This window comes from Penicillium crustosum, assembly GCF_028827405.1.
Source record: "Penicillium crustosum strain IBT 35664 chromosome Unknown utg000001l_segment0_segment0, whole genome shotgun sequence".
In the NCBI taxonomy this organism is placed as follows: Eukaryota; Fungi; Ascomycota; class Eurotiomycetes; order Eurotiales; family Aspergillaceae; genus Penicillium; species Penicillium crustosum.
Window position 1 is genome coordinate 6,957,431 of NW_026623122.1, and position 24,425 is coordinate 6,981,855.

The 24,425-nt window shown below is 52.0% G+C and overlaps 7 protein-coding genes across 7 annotated transcripts; 4 read left to right on the forward strand and 3 right to left on the reverse strand.

Annotated features, from left to right (window-relative positions):
- Positions 1-172: 172 nt before the first annotated feature.
- N7487_002640 (uncharacterized protein) lies at positions 173-7,962 on the reverse strand (the record flags this gene model as incomplete). The annotated part of the gene is made up of 3 exons (XM_056870387.1): positions 173-6,690; positions 6,750-7,174; positions 7,232-7,962. 3 exons carry the CDS (start codon positions 7,960-7,962, stop codon positions 173-175), a joined length of 7,674 nt encoding a protein of 2,557 aa, XP_056735171.1.
- Positions 7,963-8,806: 844 nt separating this feature from the next.
- On the forward strand, positions 8,807-10,383 carry N7487_002641 (aminoacyl transferase sphA; the record flags this gene model as incomplete). Its single annotated transcript, XM_056870388.1, has 4 exons — positions 8,807-9,562; positions 9,626-9,701; positions 9,756-9,898; positions 9,952-10,383. 4 exons carry the CDS (start codon positions 8,807-8,809, stop codon positions 10,381-10,383), a joined length of 1,407 nt encoding a protein of 468 aa, XP_056735172.1.
- Positions 10,384-11,258: 875 nt separating this feature from the next.
- Positions 11,259-11,483, forward strand: N7487_002642 (uncharacterized protein; the record flags this gene model as incomplete). The annotated part of the gene is made up of 1 exon (XM_056870389.1): positions 11,259-11,483. The coding sequence occupies one exon, from the start codon at positions 11,259-11,261 to the stop codon at positions 11,481-11,483; it is 225 nt and encodes a 74-aa protein (XP_056735173.1).
- A 115-nt stretch (positions 11,484-11,598) lies between these two features.
- N7487_002643 (uncharacterized protein) lies at positions 11,599-12,765 on the forward strand (the record flags this gene model as incomplete). The annotated part of the gene is made up of 3 exons (XM_056870390.1): positions 11,599-11,867; positions 11,934-12,000; positions 12,070-12,765. 3 exons carry the CDS (start codon positions 11,599-11,601, stop codon positions 12,763-12,765), a joined length of 1,032 nt encoding a protein of 343 aa, XP_056735174.1.
- Positions 12,766-12,975: 210 nt separating this feature from the next.
- N7487_002644 (uncharacterized protein) lies at positions 12,976-14,862 on the reverse strand (the record flags this gene model as incomplete). Its single annotated transcript, XM_056870391.1, has 1 exon — positions 12,976-14,862. The coding sequence occupies one exon, from the start codon at positions 14,860-14,862 to the stop codon at positions 12,976-12,978; it is 1,887 nt and encodes a 628-aa protein (XP_056735175.1).
- Positions 14,863-15,762: 900 nt separating this feature from the next.
- On the forward strand, positions 15,763-20,555 carry N7487_002645 (uncharacterized protein; the record flags this gene model as incomplete). The annotated part of the gene is made up of 8 exons (XM_056870392.1): positions 15,763-15,957; positions 16,017-16,798; positions 16,857-18,571; positions 18,638-18,948; positions 19,012-19,175; positions 19,235-19,284; positions 19,353-19,749; positions 19,802-20,555. 8 exons carry the CDS (start codon positions 15,763-15,765, stop codon positions 20,553-20,555), a joined length of 4,368 nt encoding a protein of 1,455 aa, XP_056735176.1.
- Positions 20,556-20,820: 265 nt separating this feature from the next.
- N7487_002646 (putative NRPS-like enzyme) lies at positions 20,821-23,961 on the reverse strand (the record flags this gene model as incomplete). The annotated part of the gene is made up of 1 exon (XM_056870393.1): positions 20,821-23,961. One exon carries the CDS (start codon positions 23,959-23,961, stop codon positions 20,821-20,823), a length of 3,141 nt encoding a protein of 1,046 aa, XP_056735177.1.
- Between the last annotated feature and the right edge of the window lie 464 nt (positions 23,962-24,425).

A 24,425-nucleotide genomic window follows, 5' to 3' on the forward strand; every position in this document is an offset into this window, starting at 1 on the left:
AATTTACTGGATGGTAAATCAAAAGGAAACTGTTACGGTTTGGATAAAATGATCAACTACTGAAATTAACATAAGAACAGATATATGTGTATTTATATATATCTCAATCCGAACGAATGGAAAGAAAAACAGAAAAGAAAACGAAAATACAATAAAATAACTAAAGCACACTCTACGGATCGTATAATTTCCTTAAACCATCAACAGCACGCTCTCCGAGAGCCTCAGGGGTCCCTAAACTCAACATATCGAGCGTCGATATGTCAAAACCTAAGTTGAGCTTCCACCAAGCTCGCAGCTCGACAGCTACGAGTGAGTCGAGTCCCATATCTGCGGTACTCTTGGAGATATCGACCTCCACATCATCCACCAGAAGAAGAGCGAAGAGCTTCTTGGCAATTTCAACTGCGATCGTCTTCACAGCATCAAGAGATTGCAGAACACTCGGGTCATGCTTGACAGATGCAATGAACGCGCGAAGGCCATCGGGAGTGGAGCCAGACTTGGCCTCGATGCCAGAGCTGCCGAGATTTTGGTAGACAGCCATGCGGGCGTCCTTATTGAGACGGGAGCCGTTTGAAGGCCGATTCGGAGAGGCAGTTGGAACGAGGCCTAGAAGGAAAGCGTCGGCAATGGAGCTGGCAGTATTGTTGCCACGCTGGATGCGTGTTGCTACAGACATCATGGCCAAATCTAGAGCGGCAAGAAGGTCCGTCTCGTGCACCACGCTCCATCCTGTGCCTTGCATCTTCTTGAGGAGATGGCTGTTGCTGTTCTGGGACAAGTACCCGATACCCTTCATGGCGCCGAGGTCGATGGCCGTACAGGGCAGGTTCAAGCCAGAACGATACTGCACAAACGCGTCGAGGAAGGTGTTTGCGCTGGCGTAGTTGGCCTGGCCAACCTGTCCAACAATGCCGGACAAGGAGCTAAAAAGCAGGAAGAAGTCGAGATCAATGTTGCCAGCCAGGGCGGCGTTGTGCAGGTTCCAAGTGCCTTGGACCTTAGGCTGGGTTACGGCATTCCAGTCTTGAATGTTCATACCGTCAAACATCTGGTCCCGCAGGACCATCGACATTTGCACAATGCCCTTGAGAGGTGCTGGCACTCCGTTGATGGCCCGGGCGACATCTTCGGGATTGGTAACGTCTCCCTTGACGAGCTGGACTGTGCATCCCATGCTGTTCATCTCACGAACAAAATCGACGTCATGTTCTCCGCTACCAGCGCTGCGGGATAGGAAGGTGAGATGCCTGGCGCCTCGCTGGACCATCCACACGGACATGGAGCGGCCAAGGCCACCCAGCCCGCCGACTAGAAGATATGACGCTTGTCCATCCAGCGCCACGCCTGATGTCTTTGCATTTTCGATGGTATCGACTAGTAGCCTGCGGGAAGATTCTTGGCGAATTTCGAGCACAATCTTGCCCATATGCTTGCCCTGCTGCATGTACCGCAAGGCTTCCAAGACGTGTGACCCTTCAAAGACACGGTCTGTCCGGATAGGCTGCAGAAGCCCATTGGAGAAGTACTCCATAACAGACCGTAGCAGGCGGCTGATCATGTCTGGGCGCTCGGAGCGCATCTGATCAATGTCGATGCAGCAGTAGTTGCGGCTGCCCAGGAAGGGCGCCATGTCGAGCTGCGCATTGCCAATGAGATCACGTTTACCGATCTCGACCATGGTGCCCCATTTAGCCACGCACTTCCATGTGGCGTGAAGGAGCTCGCCAGAGAGTGAGTTGAGGGCCACATCGACGCCCTTCCCTTGGGTCTCGCGCAGCAGGTCTTGCACAAAGGAGTCGTTTCGTGAGTTGAAGATACGGTTCCGGGCAAGGCCAAACGTCTCAATCAAGTAGTCAACCTTGCTTTCGCTGCCCACGGTTGTGTAAATCTCCGCGCCTAGCATCTGGGCAACTTGGATCGCGGCAAGGCCGACGCCACCTGCGCCGCTGTGGATAAGGATCGACTGCCCCTCTTCGAGGCGTCCCAGGTCTCGCAAGCCATAGACGACAGTGAGGAAAATAGTAGGGATACTAGCAGCCTCAACAAAGCTGATGTGACTGGGAAGCTTCTCGTAGTACACTTCACGACTTGTAATCAGCGTGGTAAATGTCCGTTCACCCACGCCGACGACGCGGTCCCCGACGGCCAACTTGGTTACGTTTGGCCCGACGCGGCGCACAACACCTGTCGTCTCATAGCCAAATTTGGGATCATGGCGACCGGGAATGATCTGCATGCCCACTAGCACATCTCGGAAGTTGACGCCGCTGGCATACACTTCCACTTCAATTTCGTCTCCCACAGGCACCGTGGAGGACAAACTGGACCAGGTGATGGTGTTTAGACGGCCTGGAATGGTTTGCGTGACAACAGCTTCGGCGGATGCCTCCTGTGAAACAACGAGCTCTTGTGCAAGAGAAAAGGGGAAAATACGGTTGACCAAGGTTTGGCCGTTGTGTATGGCGTATTCCAAATCGGGGCCCGACACAGCGGTCTCGCTTTCGCTACCGCTTCCCTCCTCATCTTTCCTGGCTAGGAACCTGTCGAGGACTTTAACCAGGGCACCGGCTTCCGCGGTATTTGTAATCTTGTTCGATTGAACGGTGCCGAGGTCCAAGGCCAGCTCGGATCTCAGGGTGCGAATAAGCCCAGTAACTTGAGCATAGCGTGGGTCGCCAGCGCCCACTGTAGATAAACGCGTAGCCCAGAGAAGGCCGGCACCGGCGCTCGCGAGATTGGAAAGCAAAATCTTTAACTGTGACAGTCTTTCCGCGTTGAGCTGCTCAAAGAACGGCTGCTCTTCTTCTAGCAAGGCCAGAACGTCTTGGTGGGTAGGAAGCTGTGTCTGGCCCAGCGAAACACGGTCTATTTCATAGCCCCGCGCCTCGAGCTCCTCTATAATTGGGCTGGTCTCCGCTTCTGCGTTGTATTCGAGTGTAAGCAGAGTAATGCGCTTATTCGACGGCACCAAAAGGTGCTCAGGTGTCGCCACAATGACACTACTGGTCGTCCAGCGTTGTGCATCCGATCGTGGCTGGACATAATTCGCGACGGCAAATCCAGCTGCCGCTAGCTCATCTTGCCATCTTTCCGGATCAAGGAATGGCTCATGTACGCGGTCGAGGTCATGCGCGGCGTTGGACCACCAGCGAGGCAACGTGCCTAACACAAATTTGGCCCAAGTGAGTCCAGTGTGTGGTTCCTCGAGGATGAGCTTTCCATGGGGGGCAAGTAGTTGACGCAAGTTCCGCAGGGTATCCTGGATCTGGCTTCCTGTAGCGTTAACCACATTTGCAGCAATAATAATATCAAATGGACCGTGCTCAAAGCCTTGGTCCTCCAAATTCTGGGCAATGTCTAGCGTGGTGAATTCAAAGTTGCGGGTCCCCTTAAGGCGTTCCTTAGCCGTGTTGACTAGCCCCGAGGAGGCCTCTGTGGCGACGTAACGTGAGTAGAGAGGAGTGCCATCGGCGCGAGAGAGGTGCTTTATCATCTGTGTCGTCTTTTCTCCTAGGCCTGCGCCAACTTCGAGAACACGGGAGTTGGGCTTTGTGTGGCTGGCGTGACGAAGATACTCGCTATAGTCCACCTGCTGCCGGAAGAAGGCCATGAAGCTCTCAAAGCTGCTATTCGTGGTGTTGAGAACATCCAATGCCGTCTTGTCGCCCTGAAGCAGCTCTTGTATATTGTTCGTCACTGCAAAGATTGCTGTGGCGACATGTTCAGCAGGGGTGCCGCCAAGATCCCCGACAAGCTCCTCGACGGACTTGGTCGTTGTGGCTGTAGACGACGCCTGGCCCTTGAGCCAATCTTTGTATTTGATCAAGTGAGGAACAGGCGGTTCTGTTGCAGTCTTCTCAGCTATCGCGTTAGCTTGGCCAATAGCCAGCTGTACCAGTTGGTCAACCAATTCCATGATAGAGTCTTGGTCTTTATAATTTCCTATCAGGCTACCATGATCCATAAAGTCTAAATGAGGTACCCATTCAGCCCGGGCTGTCATAGGTATACCGCTGCTGCTGTCATCTTCTGATTCAGCCTCTTCAAAGAGTGTAGAGTGGGAGCCGTCAACCTGCAAAACAACTTTGGAGCCTGCAGAAACTGTGCCATAGGCGATATAACCCTCATTGGTAGGCTCGGATCGGACAGAAATATCCAAATTGTCTTCGTTGCATCGGAACATGGTCATAGAATCGATCCGGGCAGCTAGGGTTCGGCGGAACTCGCGGTCAAGGCCATCGTGCAGAGCACAGCTCATCAGTTGATAGTACGTGTCAAGAACTATTGGGTGGAGATGGTGTTGTGTCTCGTCGCCCCAGCGGTTGTTCTTCATCGTGGCTGTGCTTTTGTTTGGCCAGGCTGTGGACGACCTAATATTCTCCAAGCCCGCAAACGTGGGCCCGTAAGTGATACCTTGCTTTGAGGTAGCGTCGTACCACTTGGCTCTGTCCACCTTTCGCGGTAGCTCTTCCTCTTGTTCCGACTGCTGCTTTTGTTGCTGCTTGTCCAATCTTTCTCCTTTAACTTCGCCCGAGGCGTGCTTAGTCCACATGTGGCCATTGTGAGACGCGATGCTAAACTCCCACCACTCGCTTGTCTGACTGTCCGTCAAGCGCTTGCGACGCAAAGTGGTGATAATTTCCGTAGGCGCCTCCTCGCTCAAGACCAGGGCAGCGCTGACGGCAATGTTGCGGAAGCTGACACCGTCGTCAATACCGGACACTTGGCGCCCTGCCTCGGCGGCGATGGCCACATATCCAGCCAAGGGGAAGACGATGTCGTCGCCGAGCTTGTGGTCCACGATCCAAGGTGCCGTGTCGACCTGCAACAGATTACGCCACGCCGGCTCGAGGTCGGTGGTCTCGGGAACACGGGCACCCAGAAGCGTGTGATCGGGGTATTTCTTGTTGAGCCACTCCTTGGCTACGCGTGACTCAAACATGTGTCTTCGGGAGTGATCCCACGGATAGGCCGGGAGATCAGCGATGGCAGAGCCGCCGGATACTATGGATTGCAAGTCGACAGGTACGTGAAGGCTGTAAAGCTTTCCGATGACTTGAAGCAGATTTTGAGCACTGTTCTGACGACGGATAAGAGACGGGATGTAAGAGGCGCTGCTCGATTCGTGCGTTAGGATCTGGCGCAAAGGGCCAGCGAGGGCAGAGTGTGGACCGAGCTCCAGGAAAATGGCGTTGGCCACGTCGTCAGAGTTGAGGATGCTGGTAACGGCTGCTTTAAACAGAACAGGGCGCTCCAAGTTGGCCTGCCAGTAGTGGGGGCCGAGTGGGTTGAGCTTGGTGTTGCTTAGACGCCCACCGGTGACGCTGGAGAAGAAGGGAACCGTGGGCGCTCGGCCTACAACGCCCGAGTCGATCATGGATTGGTAATATGCGTCCCCAAAGGCGAGCATGTGGTGCGAGTGGTACGCTTGCCCGACTTTGAGGGTGGTTGTGGGGATGTCGGGGTGCGCCTGCTTGACAGCAGCTACGACCGTCTCGAGCTTGTCGGCATCACCCGAGATGGTAACACTGTTAGGCGAGTTGTCACATGCTGTTACGATCCCAGGGACCAGGAACTCCTCGATTTGATCCCAGCCGAGTCCCACAGCGGCCATGCCTCCCTGCTGCGTTTTGACCTCGCCCTTGGGCTTGGTGACAGCTCCTCGACGATATGCCACAGCGATGGCCTCATCTGTAGTGAGAGCGCCCGCGGCGTAGGCGGCGGCAATTTCGCCGCTCGAGTGGCCAACGACAGCACCTGGCTTGATTCCAACAGCAGCCAGCGCGTCAACCAGGGCAAGTTGCACCGCCGTGCAGAGCGGCTGCGAGAACTCGGCGTCGAGGATGCGGCTGGTCCTGGCAGGCTTGAGCAGCTCCTCTCTTAGCGACCAGTTTGCTCCAAGGCTCTCGAGATGGTTCCCAAGAGAATCGATAGTACGCGAAAAGGTAGCGTTAGAGCGTAAAAGGTCACGCCCGACCTGTGGCCACGCAGCTCCTTGGCCGGTAAAGACCATGATGAGCGAGGGCGAAACAGCCGGACCATCCTTAGAAGTTGCCGCAGCAGCCACCTCAAACGTGTCGTTGGTAGCAATGGCAAATGTGCGTCGGTTAAAGTGCTCCCGTCTGTTGGCGAGCGTGTGCGCAACGTTGACCAGATTCAAGGACGCATCTTCAGCTAGTAATTCCCGATAGTTGGACACAGTATCGTTAAGAGACTGGGCTGTCTTAGCAGAGAACAGGAGCAGCTGCGGCTCATTGGTGGCGAAGGCTTTTTTCTGGGCAATGCTTGCATTTATATTGGCATTGGCATTATGATGAGGATGCGAAGCCAGATAGCCTGCCGCCGATTCGATAATGACGTGGGCATTAGACCCTCCTACTCCAAAGGCGTTGATACTCACACGTTCATCACGGTCCGCAGGCCATGGTGTAGGCTCCTCTGGGATCTGCAGATTGGCCTCCGCAAACGGGATGCGAGGGTTGAGTGGAGCAAACTTGATATTAGGCGGGATGGTGCGATGCTCAAGGGCCAACGTAGCCTTTAGAACAGCCGTGAGGCCCGAGGCGCCTTCTGAGTGACCGAGGTTGGGCTTGACGGCGCCAACGTAGATGCCACTTTTGCCAAAGACAGACGCGATGGCTTCTGCCTCTATCGGATCACCGGCGACGGTTCCAGTGCCGTGACCTGTAACAAAGTTAGCAGAAGGCGGCGAGCGAAAATCAGCGAGCTAACGTGCAACATACATTCAAACAACCCGGTCTTTCCAATATCTTGAATGCCGGCATGTTCGTACGCCTTGCGAATCAGCGCCTCCTGCGCGCTGGCGCTCGGAGTCGTCAATGGGTTGGTCTTGCCGTCAAAGTTTGCCGCGCTACCCGAGACCACGGCGCGGATTGGATTGCCGTCGCGGATGGCCGCGCTCAGCGACTTGACGTACAGCGAGACAACGGCCTCACCGCGGGCATAACCGTTTGCGTCGGCGGAAAAGGTCTTGCAAGATCCGTCTGGGCTGAGTACGCCCTGGTACGATAGCCGGGTAAATACATCCGGGGCGAGGATCAGCGATGTGCCGCCTACAATGGCAGACTCGCAGTCGCCTTTGGCAATGGCCATGCAGGCCTCGTTGAGCCCGACTAGAGATGATGAACAGGCTGTGCGGACCGTTATGCTGGGAGACAAAAAAGGTTAGTATTCTTGGTATCTTATCTGCCAGCAAAATGAATACCTCGGTCCCTTAAGATCCATCTCGTGCGATATGCGCTCCGCCAGCATGAAGTCGTGTGACGCCACGATGGTATATGAGTTTTGCTGCAGGGCCTCGCGGGCCAAGATGTCATACCAGTCCTGGCCAAACGACCCAACGTAGACACCGACGTTGGATCCGCTGGTGTTGAACTCGCCAGCATCGTCAACCGACTCGCGTGCCACTTCCAGCATGATTCTTTGCTGCGGATCTAACCATACGACTTCGGTCTTGGTCATAGAGAAGAAGGACGTATCGAGGGCGCCTAGATCTACCGACTCGTCGAGGAAATAGCCGTGCTTGGTGATGCTCGTCGCCGGCTTCTTCGTCGCTGAGTAGTAGGCGTCCATGTTGAACCTCGTCTTAGGCACTAGGCCGCGCCCGTCTCGACCTTCGACTAAAAATTTCCACAAGTTCTTAGGAGACCGGATGCCCCCAGGCAGTCGGCACGCCATGCCACAAATGGCGACAGGCTCGAAGCTCGGGTTTGTGGGCTTACTACCACTACTCCCGTTTATACCATTGCTGTGGCCGTTGGCTTGCTCAATTGTCTCATGCCCGTTGGCATGTTCACCATTTGTACCGTTTTTGTCATTCGTTCCGTTGCCGTGACCATTGGTATGGCCATTACTGTCTATAATTTTGTCCTGACCCAATGTGCCATTGGTTCCGTTGGCTGGGTTGGCCACGTTTGTGGTGTCGAGGAGTGGCATCTTGGTCAAATATCCAAGTTGTGAATTGGAGAAAGGATAGGAATAACAGTGGAGATAAAGACGAGCCACGATCAGTACAAAAAATAGAACAAGTAGTGTTGAGGCTCACACTTGTGTCAAGTCTACTCAAACGTGACCGTGTAGTTCATATATACATTTATGTACAGATATACATATGTATGCATATTGAGAGTGGATGACCACCGCCAGCCTCGTGTTACATGACAATAGACCCGCTCAATTATCAGCACAAACCAAGTATCTCTGGCTTCTCAAGACTTTGACACCGAAGCACGACATTGCATCCTAGATGCAGAGATATGGCTTGTCTGCTGTAGCTGTCATGGTCAATATTTCCAACCCATATTTAGCGCTAAAATCGGGAATTTCCAAAAGGGGAAACATGCAGTTCGCCTAGGTTGTCAAGGGTACGGAGTAGTGACCGGGGTTAACGGGGTAGGGTCTACGGACACACCCAACCTTGCTAAGACCTACACACCTTCTGTCAGCCACTCAATGTCAGCCAGCCCAAGGCTAGCCAAGCTGGCAACGCCATGCTGAATACACCCTGAGAATTTCACTAGAAATTGAGCACGATTTAGGTGCTCATGGATGGTCAAATCAAATCCATTATCCCTAACTATAAGCCTATACCTTTGTCGTTTTAAACTGAACAGTAAAGTCTATTCCCAGTATATTGATGCATGGGGACGGAAAATCGCTAGCAAAAGTATACATACTACCGCCCCTAAAGGATATATTTCGCTTCCAATTCTTCTTTTGTACTTGTGCTAGTGTCTTCGTGAAACTTTCGTCTCGTCTTCGCCTCTCCTCTTACGACAAGATGGTTTACTATGAATCTCTCTTCCGGGAGATGCTGAAGGGCCAGCAGCTCCGCCGTCCGGCCATGAAGAAGGCCGAGCCGGCGTTCTTCCAACGGCTTGAGCAGGCCATGGATTCCCATAGAGAAAAGATCCGCCTCAACGTGCTCAAGCCGCGCTGGGACGACGACGTACTCGATCTCACGACCAGCGACTTCCTCTCCCTCAGCCGCACTGGCCGCATCCGCGAGGCCTTCCTGGCCGAGCTCGCCCGCTGTGGCGATTTCCGGCTGAGTGCCTCAGGATCTCGTGTGCAGTACGGCAATTACGAGTACATTGTCGAGGTCGAGCGCGAAATAGCAGCCTTCCATGGCGCCGATACCGCCTGGATCTGCCACTCAGGCTTCTACGCCAACATTGGCATTCTCGAGGCTATCGCACTACCCGGAGACGCCATTGTCTTTGACGAATTCTCCCATGCTAGCACCGGCGTCGGTATGAAGGTTAGCCTCGCAGCGCACAAACTCCCCTTTACCCATAATAGCCCGGACTCCTTGAGAGATGTCTTGACGTCGCTCAAGAAGCTTGATTCTGGCTTCACCTCAGGCGAAAAGTCGATCCTCATATGTGTTGAGAGCTTATACAGCATGGAGGGCGATCTTTGCCCACTTAAAGAGCTGGTGGCTGTCGCCAAGGAAGTATTTCCTAATGGAAGCGCCCAGTTCATCGTCGACGAAGCTCACAGTAACGGCGTTATTGGCCCCAATGGAGCGGGACTGGTAAGTTTCTGTCTCCGTGATCCCGAGATGGTGCTTTATGTCCACTAACTGGCAATCTCCTAGGTACAATTGCTGGGGTTAGAAAAGGAGATTGCTATTCGCGTGCACATGTGCAGTAAAGCGCTAGGATCAACCGGAGGTAAGTCAAGCCTGCTCCCCCAACTGGTATAGATCTGATACCAGCATTCCCTAGGTGTCATCCTTTGCAACCAAACCGTACGAAGCGCTCTCGCTCAATATTCACGATGCTTGACCTATAGCGGTGCGCCTTCGGTCCCCATGGTGGCTTCCATCCGCGCAGGCTATCAGCTGCTAGCAAGCGGCCAAACGCAAAAGGTGAGTGGCGTGCTTTTGGCTCCCACTTCTTTACTAACAACGACACACGATAGGAGCAAAACCACATCCAAGAAATGGTAAGGTACTTCTTCGACTCGCTTCTTGATGACCCCATCTGGCAGGAAGCCGTGGACGAGGGCCTCATCTCTGTACCCCTGGCTGAGGATCACGAGGCGCGGTCTGTGGTCTCACATGTCGTCCCCATCAAGGTCAAGCCGGGCCATGACTTCTCCCTCTTTGTCCACCTGGCCATGGCAAATATGAACGCATACCCCATGGCCTATCCTGTCGTGCCTAAGGGTACGGCTCTAGTGAGGATGCTCTTCCATGCGCACAACACCAAGGAAGAGGTAGACAGGATCATCGCTGCCGTCGGCGAATGGGTGGAGGAGATGCTTGCAATTGAACGGGGCGAATCTAAGAATGTGCTACCAAGTGCCATGAGGAAGTTCCACGCGCTCCAGACGGCTAATGGATGGAGCTGATTTGCCTCGTTGACGCAGTCAATAGCTTGATCTGGGATTACGGCAAAGAGGGCTATCGGTGGTCTGCTTCTCAGGTAGATTAATTTGTTGCTTACCCTCCACTACATTTTCCATTCTATAGTTCAACTGCCATGGAAAGTGTTTGCAAGACATTGGATATGGGACAATTAACTGATAGAAATCCGGTAGTATAATAATGTATGGTATGGACCCTAGCTACCTAACTGAAATGACACGAATCTGTAATTCTGACAACTTGTGCGGATAATCCGACTAATCTCAATATGTCGCCTGTATCGCGATTCGACGATTTTCCAGCTAAAACGCCCTGTTTCAACCATGTTATATTAACTCCGTCCACAGGTATTCCACCATTCCCATGTGGGATCCAACATTAGCTAGGGTGCCGGAAACAATACGGAGTATTCCGTACATGGTATCCATTTAAAGCTTAGCGGATTCACATTTACTCTATGTCTTGTCTGACACTACGAACCACCCGTTTCATTGCATGGGCCATCGTGGATGCCGTAACTAACCTCTCCAGCCTTACTTTTTAGGTCGGTGATAGGGCACTTTCCCCTAGCCCCGTATCCATCGAGATCTTACTCGGACGTTATTTGCCCAATTTGCGTTATTCACGAAGCTTCGCGGAAGAAATCAAAATCCCAGGGTGGCTGACGGTGTGGGATACGGCTGACATTGCATGATTAGCACTAGAGAAACTCGATTGGTCAAAGGCTGACATTGGTCTGGCTGACATATTCTATGTCCCCACCGCATCTACAGGTTGGAAAACGGAAAACATGACTAGCGTTCTTTTTTCTTTCCTTTTTTTGTCTGTTCCAGTTGTGAGGCTACGGTGCTTGACAGTCATGGCCGAGTTGATTCTCTGCAGCCTGACTGCTACAGGGTCTAAGACCAAGCAGCATGACCGGCTTTTTATTTCCCCTGCTAGTATGAGCTCGCCTTTCGGGCGACAACAACCTTGCTTGTCGCTCATCATCGGTGGAATAGTTGCACCCTGCGGTGTCTTGTCTGATCATTCTGCGCCTCTGCGAAAGCGCAATAGCTCCGAGGACCGTATCCCCAAAGGCTGAGCCTTGTTCGAATCTAAAAATGAATCACTCGCCTATCTAGCTTAGCACTTTACAGCACTTTTTTCGCAAGTAAACACACCCTCGTGATCCACTACAGCACATTAGAAGCTCCAAAATGGCGCCAATGGCTATCGGCGATACTGGCGATGAGGTCGTTTCTAAGTCACTGCCCACTATTCATCTTGACCTTCTGAGGACTGGAAATGCAACTGAGAGCAAGAAGCTACTACATGCTTGTCAGACGCAGGGTTTCTTCTATCTTGATTTGACCAGTGACGTAGAACTGTGCAAACAATGGGAAGACTTATTGCTGGTAATGAAGCAATACTTTACGCAGCCTCTCCAGGTAAAGATGCAAGATGCCAAAGGTAGTGACAACTACGGGTAAGTTTCCCGAAATATATTCAGTCGTGCCTGGGCCATGGTTACTTATTATGTTTTTTTCTACAGATACGAACCTATCGGCACTGAAGAAGGACCCATGCCCAAAACGAGGGATGGCTATGAATCTCTCAAGGTACGAAGATCCATCCTATTCACTTCTCGCCGTCGTCATTGGCTAATCAGTCTCTATGCACGTCGTTAGATTTCCCGCCGAGAATTTCTCCAAGGTTCCACGGAGCTCACAACGTCTATATCCTCCCAGTCAGACTTGTTCTTCTCCTTCATCCAGAACGCCCACGCTATCATGATCATGATCCTTGCGCAACTCTCGCTCCAGCTTGGCCTTAGCGGCTCCTCCAGCTTCGAGTCCTACCATACGGACCCGGGGCCTTCGTTTTCTACCCTTGGTCTTTTGCGCTACCCAAAGCATGATGATGACGTGCCTCCGACAAGCTTGGGCCACAACAAGCACACTGACGTAGGATCCCTTACCTTTCTTCTCGCCCAGCAATGGGGCCTCCAGTTCCTGTCTCCGGAGACCAACCGCTGGGAGCTCCTGGAGCCTCGCCCCGGCCACGCTATCATCAACGTCGGCGACAGCCTACGCTTTCCATCTAAAGATAAGCTAGCGAGCGTTGTACATCGCGTGATTCCGATAAAAGGCAAGCAGGACGAGGATCGATACAGCATTGCCTACTTTTTACGCTTAAACGATGACGTGACATTTAATGACTCGAAGGGTAGGGCATGGACGGCTAGGGGATGGCATGATTTCAAGTTTGATATTTTCAAGAGTCCCAGTACTTTAGATGCCACTGGACAGTTTTTGACCGGCATGATGGAGGAGAATGACAGACTGGTGGGCAACGGAGGCTACAAGGCGACAGTAGCCCCATGATCGGCACACAAGTCGCATGCTCCAGGGCCTTTGATCATATTGATTGTTTATACTTGTATCAGGAACAGTATTTTTATTTGTAGATTCAATTGCAAGTTTATACTACGTTGCGGAACTTGTCGAAGCACTGTGCATAAAAGCAACCACGGCTCTACAACAGTTCCGTTGATCAAATACAGCAATTATCTGCTATGGGTGGCTATATACTTGTCACGACTCATAACCAGAGTCATAGATATGCGCATCTAGGATCTTCTTGCTCGTCTCAGCGATTTGGTGATACATGGCCAGCGCATGGGCTCTGCTCATCCTCGTCCCCACCAAGACATACGCGATCCAACCAATCCCTGCTGTGGTTGACACCACAGATCCCGGGGCCGAATACATCTCCGCCCTAGTGACATACTTTCTCACTTCGGGCAGCGCTTCAAAAAGCTTGCTGAAAAAATCCTCCGGAATACGAACCTGAGCACGATGTGTGGGAATAGGAACCATGCAGTGTGCCGTCCACCACTGAGCACCGTCTCCGCCACCAGGACTCGACCGCGAAAACGTAAATGGGGCAGACAGGGCTCGGAAGCGACCCTGATCGCCGACAGCGCGGAGAAATTGCAGGGCGCCTAGATCTACGCCATACGTGTAGAGTGTCGCCCACGTACCGCCGGTACCGGGTGGGCGAACGTTGACTTCAATGAGAAAAACATCAGGCTTTGGCTTTGCGCCAGGCTGGGATGCCCCGTCATCGGCGACTAGGTCTAGTCCGCCCTGGCCGTCGAGCTCGCGATAGTGCATGGACGACCTCATCATGCGCCCCTCGCAGTGGAAAATACCGAAAGAAAAGCCCAACTTGGCCAAGCTGCGCGATATGGACGAGCGTATAGCATCAACATGGTCCGGAGGCAGCGCCGTGTTGGAGATTTGCACCGTCTCAGCGAAGTTGTCAGCAAGCGTGGCACCGTTGGCGTCGGCAAGACAGGGAAAGTTGTCCGTCACCTCGAGGAAGAGGATTTGGCCCTCCAATAGGACAAAATTGGCGTCAAACTCGGGCCCATCGACGTACGTTTCTATCAGGATGCCTTGCTCGACTAGGTTGTCATCGTCCTCAGCCAGCATGCGCACGGCCGCGCGCAAGCTGGCCTCGTCGGTGACTTTCTTTACGCCTTTAGACTTCATGCCCCGACATGGTTTGACAACCAGTGGGTATTGGAGCGCTTGGAGCGTCTTGGAAAACACACTGTCGTCGAGCAGGTCTGCTCTGTCCAACGCGAGGGTCTGAATTCTGTCTTCGTTAACAACCTCGCGCATCTGGTGCTTATGGTGCGCCCTTATCATGTCTTGCGCTGGCTCAGTTGGAAGGCCCAGCAGGTCGGCGGCCTGCGCAGTGGCGACTACGAACGCATCGGAAAAGGTAACAATGCCGTCTATCTTGTCTTTTCTGCTCGCGATAGACTGAGCCAGCTTGTGCGGAAGATCTTGAAGGTTATGCATCTCTATTGGCACAAAGTCGGCGCGCAGATGGGCATACTCCTCTCCTTCCAGCCAATGTCCTGGTTCATCGTATACCACCATCGATATACCGAGGGCCTGGGCGGCCTTGAAGTAGCCTGACGAACCGTGTTGTCCGCTCTGCGGGTCTGGCATGGTACGACCACCGATGAGTGCAACACGATAGGAGCGAGGTTTTGTCGGCAAAATCCAGTCAAAGGAAAGCCGCAAGGCCATTTCTTCCTCCAACAGCTGCAGCACTCTGGACGTGGACGACTGCGACTGCTTAATCAAGAGAGCCCCGGTAGCAGAGGCCAGCAGCGCGAGCAAAGAAGTCTCCGGTTGGGTGGCCGTGGCAAAAATAAATCGATCCCAGCTAGAAAGTGGAATGACACTGTCGACGTGCTCCGAGTGCTGCATGCGAATTTGGACAATATCACTCCTGGATACATATCCATCATGCGCGGCTAGAATTACCTTGATCATGACCTCTTCCCCATGGACAAAATTCGTGGAAAATGACCATGCGTGACGCACAATCGTTTCTAGGGCTGTTCTAGACGCATCGACCGCTTCCCGAGGGTTCGTAGTGCCAGACAGCCTAAGCAGCATATTGATGCTGTGATAATAGACCGGAGCCTTTGTATCTCTTGGTGACGAAGGGATATTCCATCGCGCTATTACTCTTACTGGATCTATATAAAGGAATAATTAGTATTCCAATCACATCTTTTCTAATATTCTCTCCTGTTTAGTTGGGGATGTATATATATACCTTGATTGTCCACCACCTTTACCACAAAAGGCTGGGGTTTCCATGTCTCTTCCGTCAACTGTATATATGTCATGGTATTGATATAAGTTGGTGGTATGATGGAGTATTTGTATTTTGTTAAATACCTTTACGATGTTGGCTCACACGTGAAATGAAAATACAACGGCCGAATCAGCCCCTTGGGTGAATCTACACTACACTTGCGGCAGATCTTGTACTCCGTACTTTATTTTGTTTTATTTTCTATTTATCCTTTATTTATTTCTCCTACCATAGGCACATCTATGATAGGAAACACAAAGTCGGTCCAAATGTTGACCCTATCCTACTCGGTATCTTCCGTCAAGGGTCCTATACCAATCATAATCATTGACCCATTATGAGCATGACCGTGCATGATTTTGGCTGACACCGGCTCCACCGACCATTTCCGATGCATCCCCGTGTCTGGTCCCTGGCACCAGATCCCTGCTACCCTTTAGCTCCATTTCGTGCTTTTTCCTCATTTGGCGTGCCACTCTAGTGGCGCTCTCCCGCGCCTCGGTGCTTGATTTCTCAGCAACGCCGATTGCCCACCCCTACTGGCATTCCCTGCGTCTTGCTACCTCCCCTTCTTCCATTGCGTTCTCCCTATCCATTGCCTACGTCGCTTTGTCCGGCCCCTCGTCTCATAGTTCTTTCGCTAGAGCATCTGGGAGTGGTCCAGCTAATCTCGGCTACTGGTTGGCTACCCCGGAATGCCTTTCTCATCCCAAAATGGCTCGCTGTTCGAGCAGAACAGCAAGCAGTTTGACTTTAACGTGGACTTTGAGCAGGTCTTCTTCTCTATCATCCCATCTGCTATCTTCATAGTACCCGCATTATGGAGGACCGTGTACCTGACTCAGAAACCTGTTGTCGTCAATGCTTCCATCTTTCGACTTGTGAAAGTGGTATGTATTTCTATAGCCTCATTTGGGAAAAACGCAGTACGTTGCTAATAATGCTGCAGGGTGCCATTATAACATACGCCCTGCTTCAATTTGCGCTCGTCATCCTGGCTGCCGCAGGTCATTTTCACGCCAGCCCCATGTTTATGGCGACTTCAGCCCTCAAACTGTTAGCGGCTGTAGCCATGCTGCCTCTGAGTGTCTTTGAGCACACTCGAACCGCTCGACCCTCTATGCTGCTAATGGGATTCTTGCTCATAACACTTCTCCTCGATGCAGCCCAGTCGAGGACGCTTTACCTGTCATCAACCCTGTCTACAGAACGCGCCTATAGCAATCTCTTTACTACCGCTGTGGCTGTCAAAGTCATTGTGCTGCTGCTGGAATCTCAGCAAAAGTCCAGATGGATTCACTGGGACAAAAAGGAGCATAGCCCAGAAGAAACAAGTGGGATCTTCTCCCTTGGTGTCTTCTTCTGGCTGAACCGCCTGTTCCTAAGCGGATACAAGAATGTTCTCGCTATTAATGATTTGTACCCCCTAGATGGTGCCATGGATCCAACAAGACTACACGAGAAATTCTCTCGACATCTGGATGTGACCAAGATGAAAGGCGATAAGTATGGTCTTACCAAGGTCCTTATGCGCACCCTTATAGGGCCCCTTCTCCTGCCTATCATCCCCCGCTTCGCGCTCTTCGGCTTTACCTTTGCTCAACCACTGTTTATTGAGGGGCTCCTCAATTACCTCTCACATGATAAGCTCGACTACAACGTTGGCTATGGTTTCATTGGCGCCAGCTTTTTTATCTACTCTGGAGTAGTCGTTAGCTGGGCCTTCCACAGGTGAGCCTTTGCTGATCATCGAGTAAATTGTTTTAGCCGACATTAACCTCTATACCAGATACTATCATCATCGTATGCGGACTATGCTAAGATCTATCCTCGTCACTGAGACGTTCATCACAGCCACAAAAGCTCGCATCGGAACCAACGACGACAGTGCCGCGCTAACCCTAATGAGTACCGATATTGAGCGAATAAGAATGGGCTTCCGACAACTACATGATATCTGGGCCAGTCTGATCCAAGTGGCTCTATGCGCCTGGATGTTATACACCCAACTCGGTGTTGTCTTTGTCGCTCCTATTGGAATGGTGGTTCTCTGCTTCCTTGGTCTTGTTGTTCTTATGAATTTTATCGGAACAGCGCAGAGGAAATGGATGTCCCTAGTCCAGAAGCGCGTTGGTCTAACAGCCACTGTCATTGCTAGTATGAAAAACCTTAAGATATCCGGTCTTTCTTCGTCCGTTCGCACCTTCGTGCAGAAGCTCCGCGTCGAGGAGCTTACGGCGGGTGTTCAATACCGTAAGATCTATATTGGGGCAGCCCTACTTGGCTTCATTCCGCTACTTATCAGTCCGGCTCTCACGTTTGCTTTCACGCAGAATCAGCTAGACTCGTCAAAGGTATTCACAAGTCTCTCCTTCCTGACTCTTATGACGCAGCCTCTCTCGCAGATCTTCCAGACTATTCCAGAAGTCATCTCTGCCCTAGCTTGCATTGGCCGAATCCAGGCCTTTATAGAGTGTGAAACTCGTGAAGACTTCCGCAAAGTTGCGGCTTCTTTTGAAAAGAGCTCCGAGAAGGACTCGCTCGACCGTGAACCGTTATCTGAGTTCGAAGCGGTCATTGAGAATGGAAGCTTCGGCTGGGAACAGGATAAATTTGTCCTGCAAGACATCAACGCCAAGGTACCAAAATCGTTACTTACCCTTGTTGTCGGACCTGTTGGCTCGGGAAAATCGACACTTTGCAAGGCGCTACTCGGCGAAATCCCTTTCCATCAAGGCACAGCTACGCTACGTACAAGTCCTTTGTACGTCGGATTCTGCGACCAGGCTGCGTTTGTGATGAACGGAACTATCAAGGAGAACATCGTAGGCTTCTCTCCAGCAAACGAGGATAGATATTCTCAAGTGATTGAAGCAACAGCTCTCACCTTTGACTTTAATACACTACCCCAAGGCGATGAGACAAACGTGGGTTCCGACGGCATTTCCCTATCGGGAGGCCAGAAGCAGCGCATTTCGCTAGCCCGTGCTCTATACCTACAAACCCACTTCCTTATTCTCGACGACGTCTTCAGTGGCTTGGATGCGGATACCGAAGAGCAAGTCTTCCGCAAAGTCTTTGGACCAGAAGGACTATTGAGGCGCCGCCAAACCACAGTCGTCCTCTGCACGCACAGCATTCGGCACCTGCAGGCGGCAGACTACATCATCGCCCTTGGAGACGGCGGCGTTAGCGAGCAAGGCACATTTGACAGACTAATGTCTAGTGATGGCTATGTCCATCGTCTAGGGTTGAAAGCCTCGTCTGAAAGCGAGACTGCCTCGGAGAGATCCAGCATCAAAGCAAGCGCACGGGAATCTTCGTCGCCAGTAGATAAGATAAAGGTGGCTAAGGCTGCCGTTTCCCCCAATGCGGATGCATCGCGGCAAGTTGGAGATGGTACCGTTTACAAGCAGTACATGAAGAGTATGGGATGGCTGCTCGCAGGCTCGGCCGTTTTCTTTTCTTGCCTCTGGGGCTTCTTTTTGAACTTTTCCACCATCTGTAAGTACCCGCGAATATTAGAAGCATTCTGAAGGAGGGTTTTCGGAAGCTAACGATGTATTTCAGGGCTCACGTACTGGGTTAAAGACGTAAATTCGCAAAGTCCAAAACATTCTTCCGCTTACTGGGCCGGAATCTACGCACTGTTTCAGATCTGTGCCTTGATCTCGCTCTTCCTACTTGGCTGCTCCATCTGGATCGTCTCGATTAAACGTGCTGGCGCAAACCTGCATGATGACATTTTGAAGACGCTCTTCCGAGCACCACTTCGCTTCTTCACTGAAACAGACATTGGTGTCACCACAAACCTATTTTCGCAAGATTTGAACCTCATTGACACAGAGCTGCCAGATGCTACAGTCAGCACCCTCTTTTCGGTAGGCGAACTCATTATGAACCCTCAAAGAGACCTAGATCTAGCAGCTAACATAAATGGCTAGATTACCCAAGTCATTGGACAAATGGCTGTTATGCTCACATCATCTGCCTACTTGGCAATCACCTTCCCCTTCCTTGCCGCCCTGCTGTACGTTCTGCAGAAGTTTTACCTACGCACTTCAAGGCAACTTCGATTGCTCGATCTGGAAGCCAAGAGCCCACTATAGTAAGTAAATGGGTGCTCACCCTCACGTTTCCTCGTTGTTATTACTGACACACATTCAGCACGCACTTCCTTGACATTGTTAGAGGCATCACAACTTTGCGAGCATTCGGTACGTACCAGCCTCTCCACCTCCATCTCGTCGGTTTTGATGCACCGTTGCTAAGATAGTGCACATAGGCTTTATCCGTGAAGATGTTAAGAAGAATGCCCGTCTCCTCACTTCAAGCCAGCGTCCTTCATATCTCCTTCTCATGATCCAGGAATGGTTGAACGTCGTTCTCGACGTGGTAGTCATGCTTTTAGCAGTAGCATTGACAACGTTTGCTGTGCGCTTCCATTCAAACTCCGCCTTCGCCGGTGCTGCTCTATACAGTCTTCTTAGTTTCGGAGAGAACCTCGCTGGCATTGTTTTGTTTTGGACCAAGCTTGAAACCTCGCTTGGTGCCATTGCCAGACTCAAGACGTTCAATGAGACAGTCAAGCCGGAGGATAGAGATGAAGAGGACATCGACGCACCTGAACAATGGCCTCAGCGCGGCGTTGTGGAACTGAAGGGGGTTTCAGCAAGATATTCGTAAGAACTACAATTCATACACCACAAGACACAAGGCTAACTGGATTATAAGCGCCGAAGGGCAAAACGACGAGACCACAACAAGCCTTGCTCTCCGCGACATCCAACTAAACATCAATTCCAAGGAAAAAATTGCTATCTGCGGCCGCACCGGCAGCGGCAAATCTAGTCTCGTCGCTCTCCTCCTAAAGCTCCTTGATCCACTATCCACCACTGCGGAGAATGTTATAATTGACGACCTGCCGCTCCACCGGCTGAACCGATCCGTGCTGCGCCAACGAATCATTGCAGTTCCTCAAGAAGCTGTCTTCCTACCAGACGGGTCTACGGTCCAGAATAATCTCGATGTCGCCGAGGAGGCCACTGCCGAAGAGTGCAAGGGCGTGCTTGAATCGGTCGGCTTGTGGGAGTTTGTCGAGAAACGAGGCGGTTTAGATGCAGGAATGAACGCCTCAAGCTTCAGTGCTGGACAAAGGCAGCTGCTCTCATTTGGTAGAGCCCTTCTTAGACGCTCCGTTCGAGAACGCAAGTTTGGGGCCGCTGGGCAGCTAGGCGGCATCTTGCTTCTGGATGAAGTTAGCTCTAGCGTGGATCAGCAGACCGAGCGTATCATGCAGGAAACTATTAGGACCGAGTTCAAGAACTACACTGTCATTGCGGTCAGCCATCGGTTAGATATGATTATGGACTTTGATAGGGTGGTGGTTATGGATACCGGCGAGATTGTGGAGGTGGGAAATCCGGCCATATTGGCGCAAGAGGCAGGAACTAGGTTTGGTGATCTTGTAAGAGCAGGAAACAAGTAGATATAATAGTGTGGAGGTGATACGGAGTATAATTGTTATGATAATGGGGTAGGAAGATGTTTGGACTTCGATAATGTGTGACGCAATTTGATATTCTTTGTCTCCGATTAACCGCGTGGTGTCTACTTGAGAAGGATAATAAGACAAAAGGTCTCGAGGAGACAGACGCAGAGATGTCTCCAAATGACAGTTCGATTTTACTTGGTTAACTAGTAGCAAGTGGAGTCTCGACTCATATATAAACCAGCTGCCTAATACAATCATTCTAAAAACCTACAATACCCTGTATAGATTCCAAAACGTCTCCCACCAAAGTGGTCGGTCCAGCATTAATCAACCTTTCCAACATTTGTCCAGGGATCTTGGCTGCCTCTTTCGCCCAGTCCTCGTCAATCTTCGCAAAGTTGAACTCAAACTCAGTCTTGAGACCGTCTCCGTGGGGGAAGAGGTACCAATCCAACAAGTAGTTGTGCTTCTGTTTGTCTTTGAACGTCCAGCTATTCGATGTACGGGGCATGTCGAGGAAGCACAGGACGTTAGTGGAGTTTGTCGTCGGGTTTGCGCGCATAGACTCAGGCAGGGAGCTCGTCACTCCATCAAACTCCATAATATCGAGGGTCAACTTGTGCACCTCAGCCAGCCACTCGTGCACTGGCTTGGCCATGGGAACCTCCGTGCTGAAGGGTGATTTCCCCACAACGGGGCCGACGACGGCCTGGGCCGGCGGCCAGGGCACCGTACGTCCTGACAGGCTGATGGAGAAACCGACCCGGTCCCATCCGCTTATCTTGCTCAGGAACAGCGCCCATGCCGCGTAGACCATGGTGGTGGCAGTTATACCCTGTGAGGACGTGGCTGCGTCGAGCGCTGACTTGGTGAAATTGCAGGGCGAGTTGAGAATCTTCAGGTCGTAGTGGTCCACATGCGGAGGCGTCTTGGGCGCCGGAAGCTGCAAAATCGATGTGTTAGGCAACGGCCCGAGGATCTTCTCGAACGTGGCAATCGCCCTCGGCAGATTTTGCAGTCTGTAGCTCTCCATGAAACGGGCAAAGTCGGCCCATCGAGTGCCCTGAACGACTGTTTCGCCCCTGAGCGCGCTTTCCACGTCGCGGAAGAGGATGGCCGTGGAGAAGACGTCGCCCAAGATATGATGGGCGCGAGTGATGAAGGCAACGTCTTTGCGGTCGGGAACAGTGATTGCGGTAACGTCGAAGTAAGGAACCTCGATGTCGATGCGAGAGACGTCTTTAATGGCCTGCAGAGCCTTGCCCTCTTCGACTAGGATGGCGCTCTCAAACTCATCCTGAGACACGCTAACTTGATTCCAATTGAGATTTAGGTGACCAAGATCGGACAAAGAGAAATTGCCCGCGCCAAAACGCGTCTGGAAGATGCTGTGGGCTGATAGTGCCACAACGAAGGCCTTGTGCAGCTCATCAGCGGTAGGGGTGGCAAGACGGTCTCCGATGTATCGGGCTGTTCCGATCAGGGCGCAGTAATCAGGGTTGTCGAGCGACCTCTTGAGGAATCCCTTTTGCACGTCTGTGGCGACTGCTGGGCCGGTCGTATATTCCTCGGTCTCATCTACCTTAGGAATGGCGACAACGACCTTCTCCAGCTCTCCTATCGTGTCTAGTCGCAAGACTTGGATAGCAATAACCGAGTATCCGTACTTTTTAAGACCGTTAGCTAGCCGGATAGATGTTAGAGAGTTTCCGCCCAGCCGAGTGAAGGATGAGCTGCTATTAAGTTCTTTTGTGGAGACATGTAGCATCTTAGAGAAGGCCAGGCGTAGAGCATCGTAGCTAGATAGCTCCTTACCTTCCTGCTCTAAACCTTCGTCGTCGTGCAAGAATCGCTCATCTAGCTGCGTAGAGAGTGCGCGCTTGTCAATCTTACTATTCACCGTGAGAGGGAAGCTGTCTAGGGCCACAATATCGTCGGGGACGATAAACGGGTCGTAGCGCACCCGCAGGAACGCTCGCAGCTCATCAACATCCACAGTAGAGGGCTGAATAAAGCCAACCAGCTTATCTCGCCACATTAGAGCGACAGCGACGCGCACGCTAGGGAAACTTAGAAGCGCTGGCCCGACCTCTGTCTCAATGTTGATCAAGAAGCCTCTATTCTTAACTAGCGAGTCTGTGCGTCCAGCCCACACGAAATCTCCATCCTCGGTCTTCTCAGCTAGATCGCCAGTTCTGTACCACCGCTCGCCATTCCACTGGATAAATTTGGCCGCCGTCAACTCGGCGTTGTTGAAGTATCCAGCGGCTAGGTTGGGGCCGCCAATCAAGACCTCACCCTTGTTGCACTCTTCGAGATTATGGTCCACGAGGACGACCTTGGCACCAGCAACAATCTCCCCAAATGGCGGTTCCTTGTTGGGGTCAATCTCCCCCAAACTGATAACGCACGTAGTTTCTGTCGGGCCATAGGTGTTGAAGATTTTTCGATCTGGATGCGTCCACTCGCGGATCACCTCAATGTTGGGTGCTTCGGCACCTAGGAAGATACAGACGGCCGGGTCATATGCCTTTGACGGCGCTAGCGAAGCCAGCATGGACGGGGTCAGGTGCAATACTTCGCACGTGGTGGCTACTTCTGGAAAGCTCGACGATGAGGCCATGACGATGGCACGGCCCTTAGTGAGCGTGCTCCAGACAACAGCTGCACAAGCGTCGAACGCGATTGAAAAGGCCAACATGACGCGTATATCCTTGTCAAGTGCAGACTCGAGATAGTCGCTGTGGTTAAAGGAAATGGCGAGGGCGTGGATGGCTCTGTGGTACACCATGACTCCCTTTGGCTTGCCGGTTGTCCCCGAAGTGAAGATAATCCATGACAAGAGGTCGTCTTTGAAGTCTCGGCGGAGTGCAGCCAGCTGAGCAGTCAGCTCGGCTGCATTGCCAAGCGGGGATCGTAGCCACTGCTTCTGGAAATGGACGGTGAACTCGGGCAGCGCAAGCCCGGGCACTGACGTTGTAACAAGGGCGAAGGGGGATGAGAGTTCGAACAACGTCGCTTCAATGCGAGACCGGCTCCAGGCGGCGACGTCAATGGGTACATAGGCAGCGCCGGTTCGCAGCGTGCCGAGAATAGAGGGTAACATCTCAAGGGACATGTCAGTCAGAACAGCGACCTTATCGTAGGGCTTGACCCCAGCAGCCAGCAGCGCGCGGGCAACACGCAACGAGGAGGTTTGCAACTCCGCATATGTGAGACGCTGCCCCTGCCACTCGACGGCGACTGAGTTCGGGATCTTAGAAACCCAGTCATCGAATTGGTCGACTATGGTGGCCTCAAGCAGCTTGGGAGCGTGGATTCCATTTGTGAACTGAGTATCGTGCACGCCATTTGTCGGTGTGGCGACCTTAACATCGTTCGTTCCGTTTTTCGTTGTCATTGTTGTTTTCGAGGTGAGGATGTCGCGGTATGTCGACAAAAAGGAAAAAGGCAGGAGAAGTTTGGCTTAGGCTGAGTCCTCAAGGAATAGGATCAAGATGTTTCTTTTATTGATCTTGTGTAGAAGATAGAATTATCCCTCTGAGGTCGGTGCCATGTTCGCGATAGATGTTGTAAACACACAGCATGAGTATGGCGCTAGACTGTAGTAGAATAAGAGCCTTACAGTGCATGATTTGCGGCTTATACAGTTGTCATGCGCAGGCAGATTGGAGAGACTTGAAGACACCAAAATTAGCAACAAACATTCATCCCAAGCTAAACAGCGTGGTGTGGATTACGGTGGCTGACATACCTAGGTAGGCCGTCTGGCTGACATTGCAGCTCCGGTGCTTGACATTGCAGATGGCATTGTGGATGTTCTAACAGACATGATTTGTATGTATCGTTTCGCTCTGTGCTTCA